Source organism: Rhea americana, unplaced genomic scaffold (assembly GCF_003343005.1).
Source record: "Rhea americana isolate MKP2758 unplaced genomic scaffold, rheAme1 scaffold_17, whole genome shotgun sequence".
NCBI classification, from domain to species: Eukaryota; Metazoa; Chordata; class Aves; order Rheiformes; family Rheidae; genus Rhea; species Rhea americana.
In genome coordinates this window covers 3317559-3334482 of record NW_028185816.1, presented here as the reverse complement: position 1 = coordinate 3334482, position 16924 = coordinate 3317559, and the positions used below count along the sequence as shown (strand labels likewise).

At 36.6% G+C, this 16924-nt stretch overlaps 1 protein-coding gene across 1 annotated transcript in view; it reads left to right on the top strand.

The window, feature by feature from the left end:
• Positions 1-15620: 15620 nt before the first annotated feature.
• The window catches only part of FSHB (follicle stimulating hormone subunit beta), a 1608-nt gene continuing 304 nt past the window's right edge, over positions 15621-16924 (top strand). The window contains exon 1 of the mRNA XM_085300802.1: positions 15621-15809. Coding sequence (XP_085156928.1) covers positions 15651-15809 — 159 coding nt within the window. The 5' untranslated portion in view covers positions 15621-15650. The remainder of the gene's footprint in view (positions 15810-16924) is intronic.

Here is a 16924-nt window from a genome sequence, read left to right as displayed (position 1 = left end):
TCCAAAGACTAGGACTGGCACACTTTGCTACAACATAAACCTACTAACATATTTATCATACTGCATCCTAAAACCCATTGTCATTTCCACACTAAATTTATTCATTAGTAGCTTTATAACCATTTATCCTTCAGCTAGTACTGTTTCTTAGTTTAAGCATTWTTCCACCCATCCTGATACATGTGCCCCACTATAGCTAGAGAGAAGTCTCTAGCCTGACTTCAGCCTCTTTCAGTCTCATTTTGCTAGATTTACCAAAGCAATCTGGCCTATGTCTACACTGTTAGGTGTCAAATGTCACACTATGTACCACTGCCTCTGTTGCAGACTAGCAATGCACAAGTCAGCTCTAGTCCTAGAACCATGAGCTTGGAGAGCACAGGATCCTACCCATGCTAATAAAGCGTAAGCAAGGCTCTCCATTTCCCATAAACATTTTAGTTAATTTATCTGCACATACTCTAGCTTAAATTCATCTGATTTAGCTGACCTGAAATACATGCAAAGTGTACCAGAAGAGGTCTTACCAGCTCAGCAGCATTACTGTATCCTCCTCTTTGCTGCAAYAACTTTTCTTGATATATCTGAGAATCACGTTTGCCATTTTCACRGTCATATTGCTGCTGAGACGTAATTATCCTGCAGCTGATTAGTGCACTCAGGTGTCCACTGACATACACTTGTCCACACATCACTTTTTTATTTTCTTTAATATAGATGTTATGCACAGCATTCTCCAATTCTAATGTAATACTCCAGCTTTAATAGATTAATTACAAGATATTTGATAGCAGTAATTTCACATGCCATCTTTTGACTATGCAGAGAGTGAACTACACTGAGTATAATATTGACAATATAACATTGAGTATAATCAGTTTCAAGGCATGCCATAAAGTTCTTTCATAAAGCTTTTTGCCAGAGGGAGTCATGGTAAAGTTGGTATTTATGGAATTGAGTTATCTTGATTGGATAATTTTAGAGATATTGCTTCATAATCTAAGAGACCATTCTTCATTTGGTTGAAATATGACATTTTGTCTTGTGTATAAACATATGGTTGGTTACCTTAGGACAAAAATTTCTGAAGCACAGAAGAGGAACTTTGTTACACTCCTATACAAATACAGTTAAATGCCATAARTTAGAAAAAAATGTAAATAAACATAGATTTTCTTTACTGACACTATTTCAGTTTAGTTGTAGTATACTGCAGTTTACTGCAGAGCAAAGGAAAAAAATAAAAATTTTCACTTAAAACTTGTAGCCATTTATCCTCACACATTTTGYTTCCTTACAATGCAAAGCCTATAATTTGCTTGAGAGGCAGAATCCAATTATTCTCTAATTAAGAAAATCTGTGTCCCTTCTGTAACTGGAAGGATCCAGGCTCCAATATTTGAGTGTAACAAAAGAGAACTGTTTATGTTTTCAGGAAATAGTATCCGTTCTTTCTTCTAGATTTAATTCTTACAGACTCGTCTCAGATAATGAGAACATCAAATATCAGTGAAAGTTTTGCAACATTGTACTCAAACTACATATTCATCACAAATATTCCAATTTGTACCTAGGAGCTCTCCCTTTTTAAAAAAACTGTTGCAGACAGATTTTTGAACACCACATAAAGGCCAGATTTGCAAAGGTCTGCACATRTTTGACCTGACCTCAGTGTGGGTTGGGAGCTATGTCTTGATATTAAAATCCTGACTTGCATACGAATGCTAGAAGACAGGCATACTGTATCACCTGTATATAAAAGAGTAGGTATGCTTTCACAGTTCTGTCATTTTTCTTTGTTGCTTATTGGAAATATGTAATCTCTTTCTAAATGTTGTTTCCCTGCCCATGAGATACTGGATTGGGACTTGAGAATATCTGGTAGATATTATTATTTATAAGGCCTAAAGACATGCACGGCTCCTTTTCCCTTCTTTTTGCAGGCTTACAGTACCCATGATAAATTTGTCCTTAATTTCCTTATAATGGGTTCTCAAATGATACAGGGATCAGTCTTGCAAACATATATAATTATTTTTTACAATTTCTTTGTTTTCTAATAAAAGGCAGTGGGAGGGAAGAAATGTAGCATATGAGGAAAAAAATCCATCATTCAAAATTCAGAACAGCTAAATGGGTCATTCAAGTCTTATAATAATCTCCAGTAACCAGGAGCAGGTGATGACAGTATAGTCAGGAACAGAAATGAAGAAAACAGGATGCTGGCATTTTTTGTAGAGCTTAAAGGTCTCATGGAAACTGGATTGTCTCTAGCACATGTGATGCCCCAGGGTAACCTTTAAATACATTATCAAATGTAWGAAGGCAAAAATATGCATGAGAATATGCAGAACAGCTCCATGGCCATAAAATACCTGCTTTTTAAGCCACCCAAATATAGTGGCTTAAATGCGATTTAAATTCTTTTAAATAGTACTGAAATTAATGACTAGTCCTCACTCTCACTATGGCAGCAACCATTTCTCTGACCTCACTTTTGCATTCGCCAGTATTGGCTAATGAATCGTGCTATACGAAAATATCAGTTCAGTGAGCCAGCCAAGGAACTAATTTAAAAAATTCCTCTCTTACAGCCTGGAGAAGTAATTAATCAGTTCGTTTTGTTAGCAACTTTGCTCTGCTCATAGAAGTATGGTAGCATACTCCCTGTGAATTCACCTGAAGCCATAAGAAGGCTGTCTGTAATAGCAGAGTGGTCACGGTCATGAGACAGGGTCTTTTTCACTGATCACACAAGTAGATACCTAGCCATTTCTTTTTTTCAAACCTAACAGATTGGTTACTAAGATGTGAGGTTCACCTCCTCCCCATTCCTGTACCCTCAGACCTCATTGCAGATCCTAGTGCTCTTAGTTAGTGAAAGATCTGCCTTAAGCATTTTACAAGTTTCCCAAATCCATAGTATATTAAATTACCCATTAGCATTCCAGAGTCTGTAATGAAAACTCTCTTTCTCTTTCTTTCTATGTTCTAAGGTAATATCAAGTCATAGCCTTTCCAGACTATTTAGGAATTTAGGAAAAAGCATTTAGGAAAGGGTTCTGCTCTCCTGTGAAGATTTTATGTCCACTCCCTATGGAAATTGAGATGTGAAGTAAAAAGCCTCTGTKCAGAGCTATTCAATCATACATGGCTGGAAACTGTGGGCTTCATTATATTTACTTGCAACTCTAAAATTTTATCACATAGATGGATACATGCACAGTTTCTTTCYGAAGTTTCTATATGAAGAAGTGAAGCCACTTAAACAGGAATTAAGAATTGAAATGAGTCACATGACAAATATATCCCTGAAAATGCCCATTAATCTTCAGGATGCAATAAAGAGTGATAAAATGTTATCTTTGGACAGCAAAGGAGAATGGGAAATAGTGAACAGTATCAACAAATTGGAATAGAGGGCTAATAAATRACAACTATTTTAATACTATTTAAAGTTTCCTAGTTTCTGAGGATTGAAAACAAAAATAATTCCTAATAAAATCAAATTTCTACTAACATCTACTTGACAACATTTTACTGGAAAACAAGCAGTACAACATGGAGTAAATATTATTTTTCTTGAGCAAGGTGTAGAGAGTAGTACGGTAAGTGTGGTTCCCTGCAGAGGTAGTAGAAAGACTGCTTTTAAAAGGTGATAGGAAGAATGCCTCTCAGCATACAAGTTCTGCAATGATTAGGCGGAAATGAGATGGAGAGCAGTGGTAAATATACTTTTCTATTAAACTTATTTCCTGATCATGAAAAAGGGACATTAGAAACAGTCGGACTATATTGCACTGTCTCTGTCCACTTTGGGACTCACTCTAATGCTTATGAGACCAGTAGAAATGATTGCGCTTAATATCTCACAGTTCTAGAGAGAGAAAAAGAGAAAAAAGAAAAGGCATACCTTTATGAGCACGTTCATCCTTCTTATACACAGGAACAGACAAAACAGCCTGAATTATTTAACCTCACTGCAGTTAAGCYGGCTGTACTATCAATGTTTTTATGCTTGTTCGTGAAAGTTCTGAAACTTCTTGCCCAAAGGTTTTGCTAGATACAGAAAAGACTAAACATGGTAAGAATCTGGTCAATAGCCAATAAGTGTAAAGTTGTATTTAAGTTCTGAACACTACTATTTAGTTTTGCTTGATGTAAAGCCGTAAAATAATTTTCAGAAATTTGTCAACTTTTACTCAAGAACCACTAGAGGGCACTACGATAAGCCATTAAAAAGCTGTTTAGTGACTCAGTACTTATGATCTTGCTCATTTTTATAATAAAGCAGTTAAGTAAGACAGTCTCTTTTGCAGGCAGTACTACATCGTTTGCAAGTGGCTTTCTGCTCCACGTGTTTCTTATTCCTACAAAACTGAGCAGGCAGTGTTTACACTGATCCATTTGAAATTTTGCCATTTATCACTGTGCCAAAACAGCAACACAGATTAACATTTCAAAAGGTGATCAATGACCACAGGCACCCAAATTCAAGGTAATTTTAATCACATTTCATAAATCTTCTTTCACAGGATGGCTCATTCAACTTGTCCAGCCTGACTGCACAGCACCTGCCCTGTTCTTTCCACTCAAGCCTTCCTTCCTACCCAGCGCTCCGCCTGTCACCATTCTTCCGTTCCCGCACGCAACCGCCTGCCCAGTGGCCCTTCACTACCTGATGCCCGCCACGGAGGAAGGAGAGGCCCAAGCACCTAACAAGATGGGGCTTTGACAAGACAGAAGTGACTCTGGGACCCTACACGGAACGCTGGGCAGTATTTGCTGAAGTTACTCTGTTCAAGGCTCTCAACAGAGGTTCCTGCCATCATCTAACTTTACTTTTCTGGCATAAGAAAGGCTTCTGTCTTCTGACATCATGCAGCTGTAGGGATATGCACTAGATAGGCTAGGTGGCCCCTACCAACCCACACTGGTGTGGTCTGGTGGAGTGCAAGCTCTCAATCACATAGCCTGGATGGATCCTCATGACTATTAAGTCCTCCCAGCTACTTTTTTTTTTTTTTTTTTTTTTTTGAATAGCAGAGTGCTTATGGGAACTGTAACTTAACATCCATGAGCCTATATCAGTGTTTTAGCTTCCTGCTTCTGTTGAGGAACAATGTTTCTAGGTTTCCCCCGCAGACTGGAAAGGGCATGCATGCAACAAGGTTATTGCACGGTATATAGACTGCTTTGTGCCCATCCTGCTCAAGCTCCAACTAGTACAAAGGCAACAACCTCAAATCCAGAAGCTATTAACACTACACCTAAACTAATACACCTGCAAACTTCCTAAACCTGCATTTGTCTGAGTAAATATAGTACCTATATATTGCTCCCCAAAATACACTCAGCCAGCAGCATGCAAAAGGTCTCCAATACCTTGGATAAAATCAAACTGATTTTCTGACCAGTAGCACACACTATGGTTTTTGAAAATTCAGTGACATTAAGATGTTTCCTATATTTAATTTCAATATTTCTGAAAATTATGAATACACTTCTTTCTGTAGTAAAATGACTACATGTAAGGACAGTGCTCAAATTCTCTAGAAACATAGGCAAAATTGGATTCCTGGTACTTAAAACTAGAATATTGGTGTCTGGAAGATGCTTCCCGAAAAAGGGAGAAATCTTGGGGTTTTGSTCTGGTTACAGCCATGAAAACGTCTGAAAGGATGGGACAGACCATTGTCTCTTCCACTACAGAAACAACCAAAAACACACACACACTCTTCAAGTCCTGTCACTGGCAAAACAGGCAACAARGCTAGTTCTTTTCCCCTTCCTGAAAGTCTGCTTTCCTGACACAGCCTGCTTTCTTTATGCCTGGGACTAATTCTAGGTAAGAACAGTGGTATTCTTATATCATGGGTAGTGAGAAGAGAGTATCATATAAACAAAAAAGAGAGAATGGGAGGTAAAGGAAGGAGCGCATCTTTTACTGAGAGCAGTAAAAAACAGATCTGGCCAAACACCAATCTGGTTGAACAGCGTACAAGGTAACCAAATCTTAAGACTTCAGCTCAAGCCTGAAATGGCCAAATATCCTTACACTTATATCTACCATATTTAAGCATAGTACTTCTGGTTTCAATTATTATAATTTGCTAGTGCAACCTAACAAATAAGATTTCATTTACTTATTGAGCTATAGTAGGCTGATGTGTTTATAGAGTTTACTTATTCCTGTAGTACAGACTCACAAGATTTGTTTGCAGAATGACTGTTCATGTTTGTAGATTACAATCAAATTCTTATTTGATGAAAATTCTAGTGAGTCACTTAAATAGCCATTTCTGCAGCTCACAGAGCAATACCATTGCCTTATATACTCTACTATAATGGTTGCTTCCTACCCTAGAATAAAAATACTATGTGATTGCTGAGAAAATACCCTTAAAAAAACCTCTGTGTTAGAAATTTGGGCTAATATCATAGAGGTAGCTCATCAGATAAAATGTAAAAATTACAGCTTCTTTAAAGACGGCTGTAGCTCTGTACATTCTTCTTGACCTACTTATCTTAAACAATTTGACCTAAAAATTCCACATCTGCAAAAATGTGGGTCAGACGTCTCCTACCTAAGGCTCTATTTAGAAAGCTGAATAAAAATAGCTTTTTATTCATTATCCAGCATGCTGAATCATTTTGCATCAACTTTACTGTGCTATCAATGCATGCTGTCAGCAAGATCCAAATAAGCTTTATGTTATTTATCATAGTTATAGTCCAGAAACAATTTGTAGGTGCTATTGTATAAATAAAATAAAAGATGAATAAAAAGCACAGTCCTGACAACCTGTTTTTGAAGATACACACTTTTTCAGAAGCTCTTCCTAAACTTCATCATAGACAAATGCTTTCCAAACTTGCTAGAGCGATTACAGAAAATAATAGAAACACCAAAAAATTTTTAAGTGTTTGAAAAATTGTCTTTTTAACTTGTAGGTTTAAGAAAATGTGAACATGACAGGCTAATGAAACAAACTACCTAGATGAAATAAAATCATTTCTTATGCAAACCACTAATGTTAGCTTTTGCCCTTTGGTCCCAAGTCATTCTTTAATATTTGGGTCTTGAAGTGTTACTTCCATTAAGGTTAAAAAAAAAAAAAAAAAAAGTTGTCATTGGTTGAATCTTTGTACATTCTTTGTAAACACTGACAAGAAGGAAGCAGATAGCCTCCTTACTTGGAAATTGTCCAGTATGTCACCCATCAAGCTGTGTGCCAAAGAAGCTACATTTCTTAGCTTTCTCTCATTTGTATTTATAACTCTCAGCTGGTTATCCACTCTCAGCTGCTCTCCTGAACTTACAAACAGGGAAAATCATTAGTCAAATGACTGAGCTCTGTTCTGCCAAGTGACAAGCACCTTCAGTTCTTGTCATGGTCGGAAATGTTTGTAATTGCAAAAGGACTTAACTATTCAGTTTACTGAAATTGAGAAGGTATATGGCATACCTTCATGAAATTAAAGAAGGTTTATATTACATCTGTATCTAAGATTATCATGATGGCCACTATTTCTCCTTTACAACAAAAAGTAACTAAACAGATGTTTTGAGTATCACTGAAGATTCAACTTAACTCCATGAAAGATAATGGAAAAWTTTTTGACTGATTTGGGTAGGAGTCAGAACAGTTTTCTGCAAAGTATTTTTAGCAATTGCAAGGATGGATTCTTATGAATATGACCTGCTGGAAATCTAGATTTATTTCATACAAACAAGCAGCAGTCTTGTACAAATGGGCAGAGGCCCTTGGATGTCAAAGTCACAGCCAAAAATATTCAGCCTGAAGTAAACAGCTGCAGAAGATCAGAAAGAAAAGGTACTTGAGGAATCCTACTCTACAGATATCAATTCTGGTATTCACTAAATGTAACCACCTATAATTGAGTTAATCACAAGAGACTGTCTTCGTAACTGGTGGAAAACTAACAGAATTATTTCAATGGAGTTTAGGGCATAATTCATTACATTCTAATGCAGATACCTAAAATGCTCCAAGGCACCCYAGAAATGCCCCTTTCTTTCTGACTCTAAATTAAACCTAGAATCGGGTTGGATTCTAGGCCAGCTATAGATACACAAATTCCAATAGATGCCAAGATGCTCTTCAAGCAGAGCAAAATCATTACCTATTTCAGGAATTGTATCTTTCCCAATAAATAAATCATCAAGTTTTTACTACTGCTCATTATCTAAATTTACGAAATTCTTCAGTGTTGAACTTATAGTCTATAGATTATAGTTTGTTGTGAGTATTAGCCGTTTATGTTGCGTAAGTAATTTTTATTGCTTGTGCTTTCATTCTTTCTAGAAGTATTCATTAATCAATGCAGAGCAAATGATAGTTGTGAATATTAAATTAAGATAACTCAAAATCTGGGTTTTTTTCCTAAATATTCAAGCATTTACTCTTCAGAACTATATGTAGTAACAAAGCGCTCAAATGCAAACAATTTAGTTTGGTTTTCAAATGAATACTCAGCTATTTATTTTTCATTTTGGTTTGCATTTCAAAATTCAGTCAGCTCCTCATTGATATGGTTTAAGATGCCAATACACAAGTAAGTGCCTCTAACATAAAGAAGGTCACATCTAGAGATCATTTTTCTCCAAAACAGAAGCAATTCTGATGCAATATTTTTTCTAAAAAATTATGATTTTTTTAGGCAAATGGTAAATGATACATTTCGTATTTGTTGAAAACTGATTCTACAAAAATTACTTCAGTCGAGTTCTTTGAAACCTAGGCKTCCTGCCAGCTTAGTCTATCAGCTGAGTTGCTGAGGAAACGAGACTTCCAAGGCCAGGGAATCCAGCGCTTCCAGAACCAGCAGCTGCCAAAGCAGGCCACGTGTATCCTTCAGCTTCAACAGACAGTAACTTGAGAYAGAAAGACAGCAACTTGAAGCAACTCAACAATGCAAAAAGCTTTTCTTCTGTGAAGATTTTCAAACTTTCGAGGTTTCTTTTCTAAGAATGAAATAGAAGATTCACAAACAAACAATTCACCCTCTCTCTCTCTCTTCAAAGTAAACAAAGTGTTGCTTCCATTCACACTGGACTCTTCTCTTCCTTTGCAATCTGAGTCAGGTGTAAATGCACAGAGGGCTCTCCACTTCTGCTCAGTAAGGAAGATGACGCCACTTAACACGGTTCCCTCTTTACAAGTACTCATGACCAGGACTGCAGATCTGGGCACGTCTCTTTGCAAGACCCTCGAAGACAATCCATAATGAATYATATCAGGTGCACCTCATACCCCTATTTCTAGTTTCTTCAACTCACATCCCTGTACAGATATTTCTGCTCTTCAGCTATCAACAGYCTAAGAGTAAAACAACACAGTCCCAAGAACTGCTCACATAACTCAAGAAAAAAGGAAACCTTAGCTGGTTATATATTAATGGTATATACTGCCTGAGACATATTGTCCATGGGGTCTCTTCCTTGCTTTGTAAACACTTTTCTAATATGACTGATCTATTTTAAGTTCATTCAAAAAGATTTTTTATTGAAAAACACTGCATATATCAAGAAGGCTAAAAAGAAAACAGTATTGCTCCAAGATTGTCACAGGATCAAATTGCTTCTTTTCCACATACACAAAAGCTATTCTTAGAAAAAACTAGATTTCACTGGAAAAATAAAGTACTTGTAAACACAGTGAGATGGTAAAAAGCTCAAAGAATAAAAATTGATTTAATCTGGCAGAAAGAAACATTCCTAACAAATACATAACTTTTAAACTTMTTTACTGTTGAGAAGAATCTTGGCACAGCTTGCATACTATTTACCTCTGGAGTCACCAAATGATCTTACATAAGCCAAAATCACACAGTGTTTTTGTAACAGTAAATAGTCAAAGGTTGCAAGAATCCCAATCAATCACTAAATTGGGTAAGAAAATGCAGCTGTTTCATAGCTATATTTCAGAAATTTGGTATAAATATCAGCCATGGATGAATCTACATCATCTGAGACAAACTGTTTATGCCAACAGTATAAACATCTGTATCATTTCTTGTACTGGTGAGTGTTTTAATAAACACTTTTCAGGCAGATTAGGCCCTGCTGCTGTTGATTTCAAGTGGGAATCTCACACAGACTAAGAAAGACTGTGCAAGTATTTGGAAATAAGGAATGTACTGCCCTTTCTCTAAGCAACAGAAACTAGTATCTCAGCTAATACTCTGGGTTAAGTATTCTGAGTCCATATGGGTGGGTCTGTCAGTCCTTCATTAATGATTAACTCCCTAGCTGATACTAATTAATTTCAAATATCCAGCTATATGTTTGGCAGGAACAAGCCACTTAATAATTCTGCATCATCAGAGCTAGGAAACTAATGTCAGCAATAACTATACTGAACAATAGTGACCAAGTACTCAGCCCAATTACTACCAAGGCAAAGGAAGTCTCTCCACCGAATTTGGTAAGAATGAGCCCCAAAGGCAATACAGAAGGTAGCGCAATGAAAGAACTCATCTGCCTCCAGCAGCAAGCTGGCAAAAACACAAACACCAATCAACTTACTTAATGCTGAAGTAAACAACACTGACCCCATCTGGAGATTCCTAAACCAGTTCTGAAGCAGATGGAAATCTCTGTACTCCAAGGACACCAATTGCTCAATCACTCAGTTGTGGCAATAAGGTATTTTGCTTTAAATACCTCAGATAGGTTAAATTTGGCCGTGTGCAGGATCAGATTTGGACAGGCGCATAAAAGGAGGACAGCGAGGATATTAAATCAAGACAGGCCTGGTCTTATATCTATTTAACAAGACCTAAAACATGTAATCTAAGAAACTTAAAATCGAGTTCCTAGACCCTTTTTTAAAAAAATACATTAAAAGTAAAGCTAGTCTGCAGCTGGAAAAATTTACAGATAAAACTTATTATTTTATATGAGATGCGGTCATTCTACTGGAATGTTCAGTACATTTTCTATCAGGACAGAGTCAGATTTATTACTTATGGTAGATGAGCTGCACACATATGATGAAGTGTTCCAATAGCATCAGGCAATTTCATTTATGCYGAAGTTAGAATTCTGGAAGATACAAACTACCATGTCAGGGCAGATTTACAACTGATAGCGACAGACTTCCTAGTCTTACCATCACCCCTCTTGCTGAAAGGAATTGTCATTAGTTTAGGTGTATGGGTGTATATAGCATATATTATATGCTATAATATATATATATATATATATATATATATAAGGAAGTTATTACTTTTTTATTAAATGTTTTCATAAAAACAAAAAGAATTTACTCCTAAAAAGAACTAGCAGAATGCATCACAGCACTTCTAGTTGAAGTATGTGATTAGAGATAGCAAAGCAAGTGCTCTCTTGTGATTGCACAGGTGATAATGGTTTGCTGGGTTACACCAGTAAATAGTCCACAGGAAACAGCCATACCATATACTGACCAAAACACAAAAGTAAAAATAAACTCTAAGACAGCAATGCAGAGACAATCTTTTTTTTTTTTCCTCAGCCCTTGCCCTTAGGAAAGCAAGATATAGAAGGAACAATTAAAATATCCAAACAGACTCTTAACATTCACGTAAAATATTGTGGAAAACTGTAAAGCAGTATATTTCTAAATTTTCTGATTTGAAGCCTGTCAAGATTTGACTGAAGAATGCTCTTACCTAGTTTCCAGAATATTTCTGGAGGCTTTCCAGAGAGCCTTTTACCCCGAGATACCACTAAGGCATTAATACAACCGGGTGAATCTAATGCCTGCTATGGGTGGTACAGAGGTTGAAGAATCTCAATCTATAGCATTACTTGTGCTGAGAATAGCTCCCTGTTCACACTGAAGATCAGATATCTGATTTTTCATTACAGAATATGGCAAATTCCTCAAGGAATTCAATAGAAATACAGCGTCTTCACTAACAGAGCCCTCGACCATTAAACATTAATTGTTCCAACCGAATTCTTGCATTCCTGGTGATCTGCAGTGATTTGAGTCCTTTCATGGGGCTTGCCAGAGCTTGTATTGTGAACTATGGACCCACTAGTAAGCTAACACTGGACAGGTGAAGAAAAAGTACAATTCCTTTGTCCCAATCCAAACTGGTCATTTGCAAGCACGTTCCAGATCTGTGAACTGCATTTATGCAATGCTATATCCCAGATAGTAAACCCTGGTAACAGGGTTGGAGAGATACCAAATATATGCTCAACCAGCTCCAAGTGTAAGCAGAGCACACACAGGGCCGCCTGAACTTTTCTGTATAGACATGCCACTAATATCTCTTAATTTCCTAGGCTGTTTACATTAACAACAATGGAATTCCAGGAGTTTCACTTCAATAACTCCTCTTTGGCAATCTGGCCAACACCCAGCATTCAGCATAGAGGCACACTGGCTACTGCTAAATCTGGGCCAAATGATACTACTTGAGAACTGGATAGATAAGACCACTTTTTAACTCTTTGTATTGCTGTAGCATGTATGGAGGAAGCGTTCACCCCTCTTACATTGTTCCCTCACTTAAAGTAGAAACAATTTAAAAGTATTTCTATTGCTCAAATAGATGCAAAATTTGGTATTAAAGCACTCACACGTAACATCCACAGAAATGTGAAAAGGCAGCTTTGGGGGGAGAATAACACCTGTCATTCCCTTCACCATACCATACACTATTTTTTAATCTAATGGGAATATAAACTTTAGAAAGTATGGTATTGTCAGCATATAAACATTTCCCAGAAGTATGAACAGATAATCTTAGAAAAAAACATATTTAAATACAGCATCTTGCCTGCATGAGAAGTCACTTAATGCATCTTTCTAGGAAAAGGTATGGGAAAACAATCACAGTCAACAAAGTAACAACAGCTCCCCAAATTATCACTCCTCAGATGAAGAATTGTAGGTTAATTGATTTCAACTTGTAWTTTCATATTACCCTAAAGCTGCCTATCCATTAACTTGATCAATTTAGCAGAGCCGATAGATGACAAACTAACCTAGAATTAATGAATAAAGAAACAAATGTCCTTGATGTCAGTGTCATGATGAAATCCTCTTATAGGAAGAGTTTATATTGTCTTTACAGTGTGGATTCATGAACTTTTTTCAGTGAGAAAACCAGGTAAAGTGTTTCCTGAACTTCCCCATTCATTCCCACCCTCCAAACAGTCCCAGTTACACCACTAGACTTGTTCATTTGGTTGTGGAATGAAGTGATGTAGATTAAAAATGATGCCGTAAAAGAGTTGGGTTTTTGAGTTTTTGTTTTAATCAAAGTGATTTCCCTATTTTGTGTTGCCACAACTGAGGGCACAGCACTGGCCAGGAACAAGCAACTAAGGGAGGGAAGAATAAAGCATGACAGGTTCTAAGTTTGCACTCTAAAATCAATGCTTGTGAAACTATAGCTTTAGTGAATGTGTGCAACTTTCTCAGATCATGAAACAGATCACTGCAACTGAGAAATTAGATTTTCTGTGTTGTCCTTTGCAAATACAGTTTATTTCACTTTATTTAATTTGCATTACTAAAAAAATGGCAGATCTTCAGTATGGATAGAATTGTGATCAGCTTTTGCCTGGCATCTCTGGATTTAGCTAGTGATTTATAGCAGTGAGAAACTTGTCTGAGAAGTACTATCCTGCTGAGACTAAACAATGCAAAAGACCATTATCAAATAAGCACAAAATTTGTATTATCAGGAAGTAAAAAGGTAGATGTCTGCTTCTTTGACTTCTGTAATTTTTAATTAGGCTGTRTTTTCATTTAAATAAAACTATAATTACAGGAGACATCTAGGGAAAATTTTCTGATCACCTTCTAACTTTGGTGTGATAGGAAATTCAGTAACAAATTAAGGCATTGCAGAGTACATGGGAACTGGAACAGATGGCCAGTACAGGACAAAGTGCAAGACACTCAAAGGGTTCATTTGTAAAAGCCACTTTGAAAAGTATCCTGCTTGCAGGACAACTAATAAGTCCATGAGAATTTCTTTTCACGACAAAATACTTTTAACTGTATGTCCTTGTCTAGTCGTCTTTTGTGGATGGATTTCTGTAAAAGTCAGACTGACCATAATAGAATAGTCATAATAAAGCAAGACTGGCTGTTCTGGGCACAGCTGATAGTAAACACAGTGCTTCTGTGAGTCATTTTCCCCAGGAGCGATCATATGCGAAACTCAAAGCTGTTTCTTTGTCAGTATTCTTGTGAAGAGGAACACTTACATGCAACCTGTGAAAGCAGAAAGAAGGGCAGTGACAAAGGGAACAACGTTCACAGAATCTTTTATCCTAATGACAAAGTAGGGAGCTTGCATGGTTGCCTGTTAGAAATACTAGCATTTTCCTTGTAAGACAACAACACTTGATCTGAGATCACAGATAGAAAACACAGGTCTGGAGCCTAATTATGATATTTTTAYACTCCCTTGCCACAATATAGGCATCCTTTAAATGAACTTAAAAATGTGACCAGGCAACAGACTGGTACCAGGACTGCCTATATTGATACAGAAACTTGAACTTTGAGGGATACAGTGGTACTTTAATTGTTTTTTTTTTTAAAAAAAAAATGTTATCTATGGTTTACCAAATCTCGTACCACAACCTTTCTTGGACAACAGATCAATAAACAAGTATATATGCAGCCCACTGGGCAAAGTAATTCAGGCCTAACTCAGAAAAAAGCAATCAAGATTGGTACTCCGAAAAATTCCAACATAGTCATTAACCCAGAAACACTCTGGCAATGCCTCTGCTATAGATGATAAGGGGATCAGCGTGCACCCCAGCATATCAGTTTGGAGACTGCCATAAAATTCAGTTAAAACACATGAACTTTTCTTTCAAAAAATAGGCTTCTCAACCAATTTCCAATTTGCAGAATGTCCAACTATTTGCAAGTGCCATTGAATCAAATCCTACRAAACTTTTAAAAAGACATTGTGACAGTAACCTTCACCACCATTTCCTGAACGTGTTTTGCTTTTCTTTTTTCCTCTTAACAAGGCTTGATCTGTCTGTCTGGCTGAACACTAATCCTCTTTCACCAAGTACCAAACTAATGCTTGCTGTATTAAAACACTGCAAATCCTCAAGGTATAAGTTACACATGATTCAGTATAAAAGGTAAGCACAGGGCTTTCTTTTCACCACAACTGTTACCAGGAAAGCAAGGAGAATACAGGTAAGTTTTCATCAGGTCTTGGTTTAGAAGTCTTCTTTCAAATTGCAAACACTGTATGCAATTAATTGCTTTTTTAAAACAGATTTTTTTTTTGCTCTTGCTTATCCTTTTTCTTTCTCATAAAAGGTAGGACACTAATTCTTTGTACAAGAACTCAGTCAAAATACTTGACTGAAAATGATATGGTGCTTAGATATTATTATTCTGCACAGAAATACTTTAGGTCACTTGGGAAAAATCAAACTCCTTTAACAATAACCACACAGACAGATCTATTTGCTAACTCCATCCTCTGTTCTCATTGCTGATATTTTTGAAAGCTTCCTGATACAGAACCACTGGAGGATAATGTGAAAACTCAGTTTCTGCCCATTTCTAAAAATATTCTGTGTTGAAAATAATTGCACGTTTCTCCAGTATAGATGTGTTTTCTGCTTCACATACAGGATGAAGACGGTTAATTGTTATGTACTGCTGTTCTGTTGGAAAGCAATCTGTTGCAATACCTGTCAGCTCACCAATATTACTATAGCAGTGGAAAGAGAAGAATGTGAATTTTGTATTACTGTTAATGCCACATGGTGTTCTGGATACTGCTTCACAAGGGTAAGGATCTTAAGTTTAAAATTCAGGACAAGGAATTCATTATTTCCAAGTGTTGTTCAAATAAGGCTCTCGAGTTCATAACAAATATTTAGGCAGGGTAAATCTGCTGTGCTATCTGATAGGACAAGTCAGTTTGAATCACAAAGAGAGAGATGAGAAGATGGTAGTAAAATTTAGACCTTTACTTGGCTATATACGTTGGCTTCCTAGCTATAGATTACACAAAGTCAAAAAAAAAAATCATCCTTCAACCTGGTTTGAAAACCACTTGTTAACTTTGTTCCCYTTACAGCATATGTAAACATTAAACAAGTCACAGGGTATGTGGGACTTATTTCAAGCCCTTGTATATCATAAAAAATACATATTTTCAATCTGGTGGAATACTTTCACAATGCATCAGGCATTCCCTCAGTTAATTAAAAATTGTCTCAAAGAAATTTAGGTGCCTACCTTACAGTGAACTTAGGCACCTCCTAATCTTTGTGGTTCCTTCTGTGTCCCTGAATTCCAACGAAATCAGCATATCCTGTAATCCCCAGAATGTTCAACATCTGACAGGATTTAATAGGGAATCTTATTCTTTAGTAGACAACTAGCTCACAAGAGTCACTAGGAACTGCTCCAGTATTGCTGAGATGAGAATGTAATCCTGTTAGTTTGAATTTAGAGTAAGTGGTAATGTATATAAGTTTGATAAAATATGCTTCAGAGTACAAATATTAGTAATATTGTATCAGGTGACCATGCCTAAAGTTTTGTATTTATTTTGAGCCAACTACTGACAAGAATCACTGTTCATCATTCATACATTTTATCATTAGGCTTGTATTGCATAACTGGAGCTGAAAGTATGTTAACCTGGATCTCTGCCTTTTATTCAATTTGTGGTTACAAAAAGATACAACAAAACAGCCATTACTAYAGAGACTTCTCTGCTTTGCAATAGAAAATAATTAGAAGATTTAAGCTGCTAATCTACAGGTTTAGCTGGTAGTTAAATGACACACAATTTTACAGAAAGGAGAAATCTTAGGTACACTTTTATGAGGTGGTCGAAAGCTTTTTGATCTCAGTGGGACTTTCTGCATGGGTTTCATTAAGTTTCACATCAG